Here is a 14,694-nt window from a genome sequence, read left to right as displayed (position 1 = left end):
CTAGACTGTTCATTAAAAAACCGTCAATGAGCTTTTGGCAGACAGTACTGTAGCTGCAATGATGGACGGCTCCTATAATGACATCATAGTCTATTATCATTGTACACACTGGACAAGCCATCAGTCACACTGAGTTGGTTCCAGTGTCACTACTAAATAGGACTGCCTTCCCGCTGGACATTTGGGGTTCATCATTGTGGCAGATCCCGGGACCCTGTAGGACTCTCTATTCTTTGATGGGCCAGTCTGACCCCAAGTAGCTACAAATCTAGAAGAAAACAATGGAAATGAAGCAGCGACATCCAATGTACAAACAAAATTCTACTTTTAATGTTTTGTAAGCAAGGAGGAGAGATCTGAACTTCCAGTACATTATAACGCATACAATATGATTCAAGTTAAGACTTGTCTCCATGAAATAGACTATTTATTCATGGCCGCCGGGTAAACATAGATCTGTCTTCATCTTGGTCCTTCTATTCTTGAAAGAGTCTCGGAGGAATGTTCTCCAGACCCAGAAGTCTGTGAGGTATGTCGCCTCTGGCTCCATTGTGCCTCCTGAGGTATTGTAATGTTATATCAATGGCTCCCTACAGGTATCAGTATGATGGGGTTTCTAGTCCAGTTTTAAGTTCTGTCCTCCCAGATCAACGAGATGAAGTGCATTACATCTAAGGTGCAATTGGTGCCAAGCAGAAGTATCGGACAAGTCATAGGATCTTGACTAAAGTACCAAAATGTTCCAAGAATAAACATAATAGACTTCAGAAATTCTGCCCAAATAAGCTAAAAAACCACAAAGTGTTGCTAATCCTTGGGCATTGTACACAATGGTGGAATGATCATCACAACCACGTGGCCAAAAACCATGACTTCCAACCCTTACAGACCCTGCCCAGCATGTCAATATAACCCTTCTACCATGGAGTCATTACTAGAGACACTTTTGTGGTGACACCAGAAGACCAAACTTCTGATCTTCATGTAGGTCTTGACTCAAACACCATCCTCAACCCCCTCATCATATAACGGAGACACGGCTGTTTTTAATGTACATGTGATAGGGGTCACTGCGTTTGTCCACTTTCTTGGACCTTGTATAGCCAAGTACTAAACTGCCCACAGTCACAGCGAAGAGGAACATGACAAAGATGATGAAGATGTAGGCGTTATCGTCCCGGTTAGATTTCACCAGTTTGCTGGCTGTCCCATTTAATTCTGGAATGGTCTGACAGGGGGAGCTGTTCAGTGTCTTGTTTAAGGCTTGGAGAACACTGTGAAGGTTTTCCAAAAGTTTTTCCATAGGTCTTGCAGTCTCCATAACTTTGAGGTTTATAAGGCTGGTTGAAGATCACTTATCACATGCTCATCACCGAGAGACCTAAAACAGAAAAGGCAAAACTGCTGACTATTCAATGCTGACAGATTACTACTGGTAAAGATTAGAGATGAGCGAGCACGCTCGGATACAGCAGTTACTCGAGCGAGCATCTCTCTCTCTCCCCCCCCCCCCCCCCCCCCGCCCGCTACCCGCTGCTCATCCCCACCGCCTCCCCCTAACACGCTCGAACCAGTAAGCAGTTACTCGAGAAGAGCGATGCTCGCTCGAGTAACTGCTGTATCCGAGCGTGCTCGCTCATTTCAAGTAAGATCTATATATGGCATTGGTGTATGTTTGTGAGGTGTCAATTATATATTAGCAATACTGCCCCCTATACAAGAATATAACTACTACCCTGTTTCCCTGAAAGTAGATCGTACCCCGGTTTTTGGGGGAGGCTTAATATATAAGGCCTCCCCCGAAACTAAGACCTATCTAACCTGCGCTATACCCACCAAAAAAAAATCAATACTCACCTGGTCTGCGGCGGCCCAATGGTCAAACTCCAGAGTCCTCCCCATCTGCCATCTCAGCTTCTTGTGGTGATGGGGCATTGAATACCCCGCCTCTAGCAAAGCAAGGGCTGTGATTGGCTCATCGAACCCCAGCCAGCTAATCGCAGCCGGCATTCAATGAGGCAATCACAGCCACTCAGTGAATGACATCACTGAAGGGCTGTGATTGGCTCATCGAGTGCCAGCTGTGATTGCCTGCTGCCGCTCTATTAGCCAATCACAGTGCACGCTTTGCTGGAGGCGGGTTATTCAAAGACCTGCCACCAGGAGAAGCTGAGATGGCAGACGAGGAGAACTCTGCAGTTTGCTGCAGTGCCGCCGAAGACCATAGGGACGCCACGAACCAGGGGAGTATAAGCCCCCTCCCCCCAAGAAAAAAGACACTGTGCCTTTTTGGGGCAAAAATTAATATAAGACAGCATCTGATTTTTGGGGAAACACGGCAAAATATTGCTCCCTATGTAGAAGTAAGTGATTACTATAATACTGCCACCTGCATGCAAGAATATAATTACTATAATACTGCCTCCTATGTACAAGAATATAACTACTATAATACTGCCCCCTATGTACAGGAATATAACTACTATAATACTGCCCCCTATATACAAGAATATAACTACTATAATACTGCCCCCTATGTACAAGAATATAACTACTATAATACTGCCCCCTATGTACAAGAATATAACTACTATAATACTGCTCCTATGTACAAGAATATAACTACTATAATACTGCCTGCTATGTACAAGAATATAACTACTATAATACTGCCCCCTATGCACAAGAATATAACTACTATAATACTGCCCCCTATGTACAAGAATATAATTACTATAATACTACCCCTATGTACAAGAATATAACTACTATAATACTGCCCCCTATGTACAAGAATATATCTACTATAATACTGCCCCCTATGTACAAGAATATAACTACTATAATACTGCCCCCTATATACAAGAATATAACTACTATAATACTGTCCCCTATGTACAAGAATATAACTACTATAATACTGCCCCCTATGTACTAGAATATAACTACTATAATACTGCCCCCTATGTACAAGAATATAACTACTATAATACTGCCCCCTATGTACAAGAATATAACTACTATAATACTGCCCCCTTTGTACAAGACTATAACTACTATAATTCTGCCCCCTACGTACAGGTTTATAACTACCATGTGAGGCGTTGTTGCGGTGACATTTCTGTGACTGGCGCTGTTGTTCGGTATATTTACATTATGACATCACTTATTAGTGTTACAGGCGCTGATTACAGAATATACCTGGAACCTCTTTAGTATTAACCTCAAATCTCCAGAGCCGGAGGCGACTGAAGAACAACAAGATGTGTCACCAACGCAGCAGCCACAGTATATGACATCCCGTAAGCCACCCTTATCTGTCCATGCCTCAAGGAACGTCTTGTAAGTCTCTGTATTCCAAAATAGACAGTAAGAGGAGCCTTAAAGGGACAGTATCACCAATTTTTTCTGTATTAAGATCAGATTGGAAAAATGGAAAATCTTTCTCTATATGTTTCTTTTTTGTTGTTTTTGTCTGTACATGACTGCTGGGGCGGCCGCCTCGTCTGTACATGACTGCTGGGGGAGGCCACCTCGTCTGTACATGACTGCTGGGGGAGGCCACCTCGTCTGTACATGACTGCTGGGGAGGCCACCTCGTCTGTACATGACTGCTGGGGAGGCCACCTCGTCTGTACATGACTGCTGGGGAGGCCACCTCGTCTGTACATGACTGCTGGGGAGGCCACCTCGTCTGTACATGACTGCTGGGGAGGCCACCTCGTCTGTACATGACTGCTGGGGAGGCCACCTCGTCTTTACATGACTGCTGGGGAGGCCACCTCGTCTGTACATGACTGCTGGGGAGGCCACCTCGTCTGTACATGACTGCTGGGGAGGCCACCTCGTCTGTACATGACTGCTGGGGAGGCCACCTCGTCTGTACATGACTGCTGGGGAGGCCACCTCGTCTGTACATGACTGCTGGGGAGGCCACCTCGTCTGTACATGACTGCTGGGGAGGCCACCTCGTCTGTACATGACTGCTGGGGAGGCCACCTCGTCTGTACATGACTGCTGGGGAGGCCACCTCGTCTGTACATGACTGCTGGGGAGGCCACCTCGTCTGTACATGACTGCTGGGGAGGCCACCTCGTCTGTACATGACTGCTGGGGAGGCCACCTCGTCTGTACATGACTGCTGGGGAGGCCACCTCGTCTGTACATGACTGCTGGGGAGGCCACCTCGTCTGTACATGACTGCTGGGGAGGCCACCTCGTCTGTACATGACTGCTGGGGAGGCCACCTCGTCTGTACATGACTGCTGGGGAGGCCGCCTCGTCTGTACATGGCTGCTGGGGCGGCCGCCTCGTCTGTACATGACTGCTGGGGAGGCCGCCTCGTCTGTACATGACTGCTGGGGAGGCCACCTCGTCTGTACATGACTGCTGGGGAGGCCACCTCGTCTGTACATGACTGCTGGGGAGGCCACCTCGTCTGTACATGACTGCTGGGGAGGCCACCTCGTCTGTACATGACTGCTGGGGAGGCCACCTCGTCTGTACATGACTGCTGGGGAGGCCGCCTCGTCTGTACATGGCTGCTGGGGCGGCCGCCTCGTCTGTACATGACTGCTGGGGAGGCCGCCTCGTCTGTACATGACTGCTGGGGAGGCCACCTCGTCTGTACATGACTGCTGGGGAGGCCACCTCGTCTGTACATGACTGCTGGGGAGGCCACCTCGTCTGTACATGACTGCTGGGGAGGCCACCTCGTCTGTACATGACTGCTGGGGAGGCCACCTCGTCTGTACATGACTGCGCGGGGGGGGGGGGGGACCTCGTCTGTACATGGCTGTGGGGGGGGCCACCTCGTCTGTACATGACTGCGGGGGGGGGGGGGGAGACACACCTCGTCTGTATATGGCTGTGGGGGCGGCAACCTCGTCTGTACATGACTGCGGGGGAAGGGGAGGGGGGACTCGTCTGTACATGGGGGGGGGGGGGGGGGGGACTCGTCTGTACATGACTGCCGGGGCAGCCACCTTGTCTGTATATCACTGGGGGTGGTTATCTTTCCTGGGCTACATTTAATAGCATTTAGAGATATTCTTTACAGCAGCTTCATGGGCCATTCACACAATGGACAGAAGAAGAACTATTGACTTGTATGGAGACTGTGCAGAGGTCACTGTGCAGGGAGGAGGAGGAGGTAAGCTGTGGTATAACTTACTGTGAATAGCGGATCCTGTGTTTTCTACATATAGGTGTCAACTCTCGGTGTAATCCGGCCTGCGATGTTGGTGAGATGAGTGCTACACATCAGGAAGTGACAGGCTTGTGTTATGCTCTGTGTGAAAAATGTAGGGTTTTAGGACTTGATTTTTATCAATATAGATTGTGACCGAAAATTAAAAAGAAAGGAAAAAATTCTTAAAAAATGTTTAACACAAAAATGTGATTTATGTAATTTGTCATTTTCTGACACCTTCACACAATCGCAGCGCCCCATGGCACACACCCCTCGTGCCCCTGTATATTTTATTTATGATGCCCCTTTGCACTCTACCCTCAGGCTGCCCCCTGCTGGCACTCTTGTACTGCACCTCCTTGACAGATGCCCCCATATGTTGCTTCTACTCTTCCCCCACGTGTTGTGCCCGCTGCCTCCCCTGTACTTTATATGCTGTTCCTTGTGCTGTGATTGCTCTTCCCTCAACATACTTTGTTGGCTGCCCTCCTTGTACTGTGTGTGCTTCCTTTGGGCATTGCACCCGCTGTGCCCTGTATGTTTGGCCTGCAATGTGCTCCATGTGTTGCACCCGCTGTGCCCCCATGTACTGTGCATACTTTCTACGTGATGTGCTCCTTGTATTGCACATGTTGTGCCCAATGTACTTAGTATGCTGTCCCATGTACTTTGCCTACTGTGCCCCCATGCCCTTTGTTTGCTGCCCTCTACATATTGTGCCTGCTTCCCTAGCATGTCATTTGAATCAATGTATTTTGCCTCCTTTGCCCCATTCTGTTACTACAGTCACTGTGCCCTATGCAGGGGCACCGCTACCATGAGGCAACCCGAGACTGCTGCTTCATGTGCAGTCTGCAGGACCACAAAGAGGTGATAGTTTGCTACCCGTCCGGAAATTATTTTCTACTGGCTATTTTAATGGCCCATTTACATGCAAAGACTATCTTTCAACTAAATGAAAAATTGACAGTTTAAATGATCGTTTTGCATAAAGTGCTATTGGACGCTAATGTCCATTAACACTTTATCAGCTTCATTTGTGTGTAAAAGAGCCTCCGGAGCTGTTTGCAGAGCACAGCATATGGTCTGAGCTCTGCACATAACTCTATTGTTCTCGCACGGGCAGAATACAATGTTATCTCCGACGCCCATAACGAACACAGTGTGCAGTCCCTGTTATCTCTCTCAGGCTGAACAATGGATTTTAAGCTCACCTTAAAATCATCATTCAGCCAAAGAGTGAATAATGGCAGCATTGACACTCCTCAATTATTGCTCATGTGCCATCATTTGAACGAATTTTGAGTGATAATCATTGCATGTAAATGGGTCTTAATACCCGGTAAATAATAATTGCCATCTGCTAGCTGGCTGGGCTATAACCTGGCAATCATTTCACTCAGCCAGATTGCAGCTCTGGTCCGCTGGTGACTGCTGCTGTAATCAGTGTGACTTCTGACCTCTTCCCTGGCGTCTGTGGTCTTGCAGAATGATGCTGGAGGGGCCAGGGACACAGAGACTATTCACAGCAGCCATAGACGCCGCTTGACTGAAGCTGCAGGTGGGTGATTGCTATTACTTGGGCTACTATTACTACTGGGGCAACTAATGGGGTTACTGTTATTACTGAAACCATTAAATAGGTCACTTTAACTACTGGGGCCACTCTGGGGGACACCGTTACTACTGGGGCCACTCTGGGGGACACCGTTACTACTTGGGTCACTATGGGGGTCAGTATTATTAATGGGGGCCCTAACAGGGTCACTATTACTGCTGGGCCACTACTATTACAAATGTTGTTGGTTCCAATATGTGTTGGGTATCTTGTGTATTGGGGCCATTTCACACGTTGCCTCAGGCAGTATAAAGTCTTGGGGCCCCTGGCCCCATGTGTTATATCTGCTCTCCTCCATGTATTATGATGCTTTCCTCATGCGCTGTGCCTGGTTTGACCCTTGGTATTGCGCCCGCTGACTTCCATCACCATAACCCCACCTACCGACCACCAGTCCTCCATGCCGGTTGTCCCTCAGCCCTCCCAGACTCGCACGCCACGTCCTTACCCCGGCATTACTAGGCATGTACCGTGATGAGACATGTTATACATACAGGGACGCCCCTCCCCCACCATTCTGTATCCTTCCACCGTCTTGCATCATTGCTACAAACAGGAAGATGTCTGGAGGATGACTTGTCTTTAGACATAAGTGGCAGCCTGGTGCCTCCTTGTGTTCTTACATTTCCGTACCCATATACTGCTGACCTCAAGGGCTCCTGCAGACTGCGAGGGCGATATCGTGATTCACAACGAGGCGTTTTCACGTGGAAACCGTCTTGCATCCCTGCGGGGGATCCCTTCATCCCCGCCGCAGCTGTCACAGATGCAGCAGTGGACCACGATTACTGCTGCCGCCGGCCCCATTGGAAACGATGGGTTATATCACAAAAAGAATGGGCATGCTGCAATCTTTTTTTTTTTTCCCCACGCAGCATCGCAGGAATGAAAACATCGCAAATGGGAATGAAACCAGTGAAAATCATTGGTTTCATAATCCTGCGTTTTGACCATTGGCGCATTCCCTAAAGGGGAGCTGGTGACTTGGAGAACCGTCAGACCACATGGTATTAGCAATGAATGCTGACACCCAGGGAATTCCAAAGGGTCCACTTACTTTTATCTTGCAATTGTGCATTCAGGAGACCCTCAGTACATACAGACAGGAACTATCAGAGTCCATACCTGGTCTACAGAGGGAACATGTGGAGTACACGTCTCTCTACCCAGCTGCAAGAACCTAGTCCTAGCAGAAGATCGGGCAGCTATCAGTTATGCTCAGTGCCAGGCAGATGCCTTCCAGTGGTCTCTACATTGAAAGCTACCTGACTGCTCAGGGGCATGAAGAAAGCTCAACGTAAGAAGCTCCACTGACTGTAAATCAATCCTTCAGAGCACCATTATTGATGGTCATGTGCCCAATGCCAGAGCCAATCAGAAGTACACTCATTGTGGAATCATAGAACCCTAGACTGGTGGAGTTGGAAGGGCCCTCCAGGGTCATCGGATCCAACCCCCTGCTCAGTGCAGGATCACTAAATCATCCCAGACAGATGTCTGTCCAACCTTTGAACACTTCCATTGAAGGAGAACTCCCCACCTCCCATGGTAACCTGTTCCACTCATTGATCCCCCTCACTGTCTAATATCTAATCTGTGTCTCCTCCCTTTCAGTTTCATCCCATGGCTTCTAGTCTTTCCTTGTACAATTAATGACCCAGTAGAAGGATTGTGCAGTGAAATATCAATATCTGCAGATGACACAAAACTATATTAACAAAGAGAGAACAGAAGGAGATTGCAAGAGGATCTGGATAAGATGGGTGTTTGGGCAGACAAGTGGCAAATGAGGGGTAACACTGATAAATTTAAGGTTCTGCACACGGGCAGAGGAAATCCATGTCCCCATTACACACTAGATGGGAAACGTCTGGGGACGCCGACATGGAGAAGGACTTGGGGGTTTATAACTGTAAGCTTAACTGGAACAACCAGTGTCAGGCAGCTGCTAAAGCTTATCTAGATCTTTTTGAATCCTCTCCATCTCTTCCCTAGTGTTAGCTAACCCTCCTAGCTTTGTGTTGTTGGCAAATTTGATCAGTTTCCCATCAATTCATTCTTCCACTTGGATGTTCAGCCATTTATGACCACTCTTTGAGTGCGATCACTCAGCGTACAAATCTGCTTACGCTCACGTGAAGGGGCCCCTATGCATCCTGGCTAGATTAGGTAATTAGCCCCTGCGGGGCCACAGTGATGTCAGCATGAAGGAAGTGCTGACACGGTCAGCGCTCCATTCGCTTCAGTGGGGCTGATAGAAACGACCAGGTGATGCCCGGCGTCTCCACATGCCCACTGAAAGTGAATGGAGCGATGGTGCGGGTGTGTGACCAGCACTCCGTACAGTCTGCTCCTCACTGTGGGGGGGGGGGGGGGGGCAGTAACCCCGTAGTGAGGAGGACGGAGGCACAAGACCCCCATTGGTGGGGGTCTCACTGCTGGAGATATTCATCTTGTGGATATTCTATAGATAGGCAATAACTTACAATCTTGGTACAATCTCCTTAAGACAGTCTCATTTAAAATTCCCCACTAGATCATGTAGATGTAATATAAGGGGGTCTCCACCATATTAACTGGAGATAATGGACAAGGCGAGAGACTAGATGGCTGCCTGTCTGCTGGAAGCAATGCTCAGAGGGAAAGCCGCGGGACAGGCATTAATCAACGAGGAAAAAAAACATTCCGTCCATCACTGAGAGCCGCTGCACCCCTATGGGGAATTACAATATGGAAAGCACTTGTCCCGGTTGGCCCTCCTCTAAGTAACTTGTCCAGGCTGGCCCCCCTCTAAATAGCTTGTACGGACCGGCCCGCCTCTAAATAACTTGTCTAGGCCGACGCCCCCTATAAATAGGTGGTCCGGGCCGGCCCCCCTCTAAGTAACTTGTGCAGGCCGCCCCCTTCCCCCCCTAAGTGGCTTGTCCGGGCCAGCCTCCCTCTAAATAGCTTGTCTGAATCGCCCCACCCCCCACCCCTCTAAGTAACTTGTTCGGGCCGGCTCCCCTCTTAATAGCTTGTCCGGACTGCCCCCCCCCTCTAAATAACTTGTCCAGGCCGGCCCCCCTGTAAATAACTTGTCTGGGTCGCCCCCCCCCCCTCCCCCCTAAGTAGCTTGTCCAGGACCCCCCCCCCCCCCCTAAGTAGCTTGTCTGGGTCGCCCCCCCCCCCAAGTAACTTGTCCAGGCCGGCCCCCTCTAATGACTCTCTGAATAACTTATCCAGGAACTTAGTTTCCGCTGTAAATGTTTCTTGTAAACTCTTCTTCGCTGTCCGATTCACTTCCTGTTGTTTGTTTAGTAGTAACCTATTCCGCTGCGCGCAGCCTGCGGTGCAAGGTGGCAGCGATAGTCTGCAGGGTTCCTCTAGGAGCTGATCTGCGAGCCCAGAGCTTCACCCCCTGGCGGCAGTGGAGGAATCTACAGTCATAAGGGCCCCTTTACACGGGCGATCTGTCGGGCACAGGAACGGTCCTCGCTCAGTGAATGGAGGCGGATCGGGTTGGGGATCGTACCGGCTCACCCGCCTCCATTCACAGTAAACAGGCTGTCATTCATAGATGGACACAGGCTGATCCATGGCGCGCAAAAACTGAACGACAAACGAGAAGCGAACAAATTCTCATTCGTCGTTTAGTCGGAGCAGCATTTACACGGAGCAATCATCGTTAGCTGCTGTATGCAGAAATCTGAACGACTTATCTGCCCGTGCGAAAGGGCGGTAACATAACAAAAGCACGCGCTGTCCCACTCTAAGTGCGGCTTTACACAGGCAGAAGCCTATTTACGAATGCCTTTGCGCTGCATACTTGTACAATGGGCATTGCATTTTCGCGCACACAAAAAAATATGCAGGGCACGCTCCCATTGATTGTAATGGGCAATTAAGTTTAATTGGTTTAATATGTGCTGCTTTGTGCGCAATCCGCAAAGAGTATTGTGCGCTTTTTTTTCACATCTGAAATGCGTATGCAAAAACCGCACATGTGACCAAACCCAGAGAAATCAATGGGCTCTATTCACTGCGTATTTCATGTGTACTCAGCACAAATGTGTCTGTGTGAATAAGCCCCACGTATATGCTCACATGGTGGGACACGTCCTAAGAACATTTCCTACAACGGTGTCTATAGAGCCGCAATCCAAAAATCCCAAGAAGAAACATCCATCATTGTTCGGCGAGTTTCACGCAGGCGATTGCGATTTTGCCACAAGAAAATCGCGTCTATGTTCCCGCAATTTAGAATAATCTCGCATCACATCTCTGCCCCCCGCCATAAAATTGTGCAATATTTATGGCGAAAGTCAATGGGTCTTTCTAATGTTAAAAACGCAACACAAGTTTGTTGCATTGCGATGCGATTAAAAAGGAGGCTCCATGGAGAAAGATGGGCGATTACAAAAAGGTAAAACGCATAAGATACGGCGCGCCACGATTGTTTGCTCTCGGAAAATCACATGAGTGAATATATTGCTAATGGGGAAAAAAAGCATTGTAAATCCTGGGATTCATCATTCTGCTTTTTACTGACTCTCGCATCATCAAACATCTTGTGAAAACTGCGTGATTTTCTGTGTGAAACCACCCTAAGTATGAGGTCATCCACCGCTGTGACCACCGCTTCCCCACGAGCGCACCCAGCCGTATACTGGTGAGGGGCCGTTTGCCGTTTTATATCCATATAGCTTGATTTGAGTATAAATGAGAAGTTCTACAACTTTCTAATTGCCTTTATATTTCCTTGTCTCACCACTTTCTTGATCTCAGCTTGCTGTCAGTGAATGAGGACACCTCTGAGGCAGTAATCCTGCAGACCACTAGTCCTGCTCTGAAGGGCGAAGTGGATACAATACTATCAGTGTAGACAACGCTCTGTGAGCCAAACACATCATCCTGCGCTGCACAAGTATCTCTGCTAGTTTGTTATGGCCAGCTTGCACGGGGCGATTATTGTTCGGAGTTGTTCAAGCTCCCGCGGGAATTGGAGCGATAGTCGTCCTGTGTGAATGCGTGCAGCAAACTGAACGACTAGCCGTTGAGTGTAAACAGCAATCGGTCACTTCTGAATGACTGCTTACTTACAGTGAATGGAGAGCGAGGAGAGGGTCCCCCAGCCGCCCCACCTCCATGCCAACCGCGCATCTGAGCGATGCCAGTGATACTCGCTCCTGTGTAACAGTGGACGCTGTTGGGCATCGTTTGCCAAGCAGTGTGTCCCGTCTAAATGGGGCTTTACAATGTATCAGTCTGGACTCCGGGCTGTTCAGCTCACAGAGCATTATCCACACTGGATAATTATATAACCTTTCATCTATACACAGATTATGGCTTATCTATATAAAACTGGAAACCACCCATCACCGGCATATGGTTGGGCCGACAAAACATCCCGGACTCCAGACTGATACATTGTAACAAAGTAGTGGGGATTTGTGCAGCTGCTGCTGTGTTTATGGTCTCCACTGATACAATTGTCTCCACGGCCCAGCAGAGCAGCACTAGTTAGATACAATGTATCAGTCTGGGTCCGGCCTGTTTAGAGCATTCTGTGGACTGGATACTTTGTAACAGCAGGACTCGGGGAATTGGTCTCTGAATGTAAACAACTGTCACTCTTTCACAACAAGCAGAGATCTTAAATATGGTGACAAATTAAAACACAAAGTCTGTTAAATGTTGTAGAGCGTTTTATTTATACAGAGATTAAGTTTATTTAAACTAAAGTGGAAAATCCCTTTAAGCTGGGAGATCCTGAGAGCTGGGAGATGTCAGGCGCTGATAGAGGTCGGGAGCTGCTGTGACCTGGAGAGGTGGGGATATTAACAAGGCCGGCTGCTATTGGGAAAGTGCTGGGACCAGAGAGAATCCAGAAGCTGAGAGATGTCAAGAGGAAGGAGATGTGTGGGGGTGAGAGATCTCAGGAGCTGGGCAATGGGAGATGTGAAAAACTGCTGGGACATGTTGGTAGCTGGGAGGTAGAAGGTGCTAGGAGAGGCTGGGACCTGGGAAATGTCAGGGATGCTGGGAGCCGGAAAACACTAGGAGGTGTTGGGAGCTGCCGGGTCCTGGGAGATGTTGGGAGATCCTGAGAGCTGCTGGGGGATGCCAGGATTTGGCCCATGCAGGTGCTATTTAGAGCTAGGAGAAGCCGGGCATGGCTTTTTAGGCTTTTTGGAGCATTATCTCCCATTGAGGATGTTTGGAGCGTGCTCAGTACATCCATATGTTCATCCCATTCTAATAATATAGGAACGTATAGACATAATGTCCCTCTGACTGCTTCACCCCTGTACACTGCAGTCAGCAAATGTGCTCACACTGAGGACCCTCAAACTAACAGTGCCCGCACGCATTACGGAAAAGTGGCAGGAAATGGGAGATCTCAACCAAACCGAAGGTGAAACTCCATGATGAGCAGTCATTGTAGCTGACCGACGGCCCACTGTCACCATCTGGAAGGAGATCGGCAACATTGGAGATTTTCCATCTGATCGTCACGAGTCAATAAAACAATCTTCCTTCAAATGAACATTCTCAGCAAGATCGGTCGCCGGCTGTCGCTGAACACGTACGGCCAGTCTGAACAACGGTAAAGGCCAGTATGGACTGTAAGTGCGTCTGACTGCGTCAGGAAAACGACCGTTCAATAGTTGTTCAGCCGACAACCTACTTGTATGTATATGGCCGCCTTAACCCCTCCTGTGCTGTACGTAATACAGTGCGCTCTGCATATTACTGCTGAGTGTGACGTCACGCTACAGGTGGCGACGTGTCCACATCCATCCGCTCGCCTCGCAGGCAATAGTGGGATGTGGAGCTCAGGATATCTGCTGCTTATTACAAGACGCCGGAGGCCGAGACATTTATAGACTCAAGGAAAACAGCGAAATACCACAACCAAATATGAGCAGTCTCAGCAAGGAGATAAAGCCGCAACTGCCCTGAAGTCCTTGAGTCGTCTTCTGACTGGAGGCCAAAAATCCCGTTTTTTATGTGTTTCTGGGAAAGCGGAGTAATAATGTGGTTACCAATCGTCACCCAGCTTTCCCAGAGTCTAGTAGAGAACTGCAGAACTAAATGCCTAACATTGAACATATTGGTTGTCACCAGCTTCTCCAGACATGAGATTGTTCAACCTCTGCTACAACAAGTCCCAGCATAACCTGCCTGCATTGTATTACAGTGACCCCACAGCCTGGAGCTAAGACCACCGCCTGTTGATACGTCGGGTACTCTGCCACCTGCCATAGAGTTGATTGGGACCAATGACTATGATATGACCCCTTGTTCTTCTGATTAGTGGGGGTCACAGAGCTACTTGTAGAGCTTTAGTAGCCCCTTGTCCCCTATAGGCTGCAGTAGGGACACACATGCATGAATCGCAGCGCCTTCCCATGTTACTCTTACTGACCCCCTTCATCATTGTCTTACTTGGATCTCGTGTCATCCTGAGGAAGTCTCCAGTGAGAAGCGTCTTCGGAGATGTCTCTGACTAGTCGTGCACCTCCCAGAGCTGGGGCTTCATGTGATGGTATGAGAGCTCCACCTGAGTGTGCGCTCCACTCCCCTCACTCTCCATTCAGTCTCTTCCCTCCCTGCCCCTCCTGACGCTCTCACAGCTGCACCTCCTACTGTCTCCTACTGACAGCTCTCTCTTCATGTGACTGGCCTCAACTTCCCGATATGTGCAGTATAAGGGTGCATTCCCACGGGCGAGAAGATGGCGCAAGATGCACGAAAATACAACCTGTTACTTGCAAAGGGGTATTCGCACGGGCGATCTTTCTCCACAGCGATGCCGTGAAATGGAAAAGTGGCAGCATGTTCCATACTCATGCGAGTCTCATGCAGATGTGCGCACATCAGACGGACGGGTAATGCCTAT

The 14,694-nt window shown here is 48.9% G+C and overlaps 1 protein-coding gene across 3 annotated transcripts; it reads right to left on the bottom strand.

Annotated features, from left to right (window-relative positions):
• Nucleotides 1-303: 303 nt before the first annotated feature.
• KCNE3 (potassium voltage-gated channel subfamily E regulatory subunit 3) lies at nt 304-14,396 on the bottom strand. Of its 3 annotated transcripts, XM_066588370.1 has the most exons (4): nt 14,241-14,396; nt 5,174-5,290; nt 3,202-3,350; nt 304-1,381 (listed from the first exon to the last, which is right to left on the bottom strand). In XM_066588370.1, the coding sequence occupies exon 4, from the start codon at nt 1,319-1,321 to the stop codon at nt 1,022-1,024; it is 300 nt and encodes a 99-aa protein (XP_066444467.1). In that variant the 5' UTR covers nt 1,322-1,381; nt 3,202-3,350; nt 5,174-5,290; nt 14,241-14,396; the 3' UTR covers nt 304-1,021. The 3 variants fall into 3 exon arrangements, with proteins under 3 accessions (XP_066444467.1, XP_066444466.1, XP_066444468.1); XM_066588369.1 differs by lacking the exon at nt 3,202-3,350; XM_066588371.1 differs by lacking the exons at nt 3,202-3,350; nt 5,174-5,290 and having other exon boundaries at nt 14,241-14,390.
• Nucleotides 14,397-14,694: the final 298 nt, after the last annotated feature.

The sequence above is a fragment of the Eleutherodactylus coqui genome, chromosome 1 (assembly GCF_035609145.1).
Source record: "Eleutherodactylus coqui strain aEleCoq1 chromosome 1, aEleCoq1.hap1, whole genome shotgun sequence".
Taxonomy (NCBI): Eukaryota; Metazoa; Chordata; class Amphibia; order Anura; family Eleutherodactylidae; genus Eleutherodactylus; species Eleutherodactylus coqui.
This window is presented reverse-complemented; position numbering and strand designations above follow the sequence as displayed.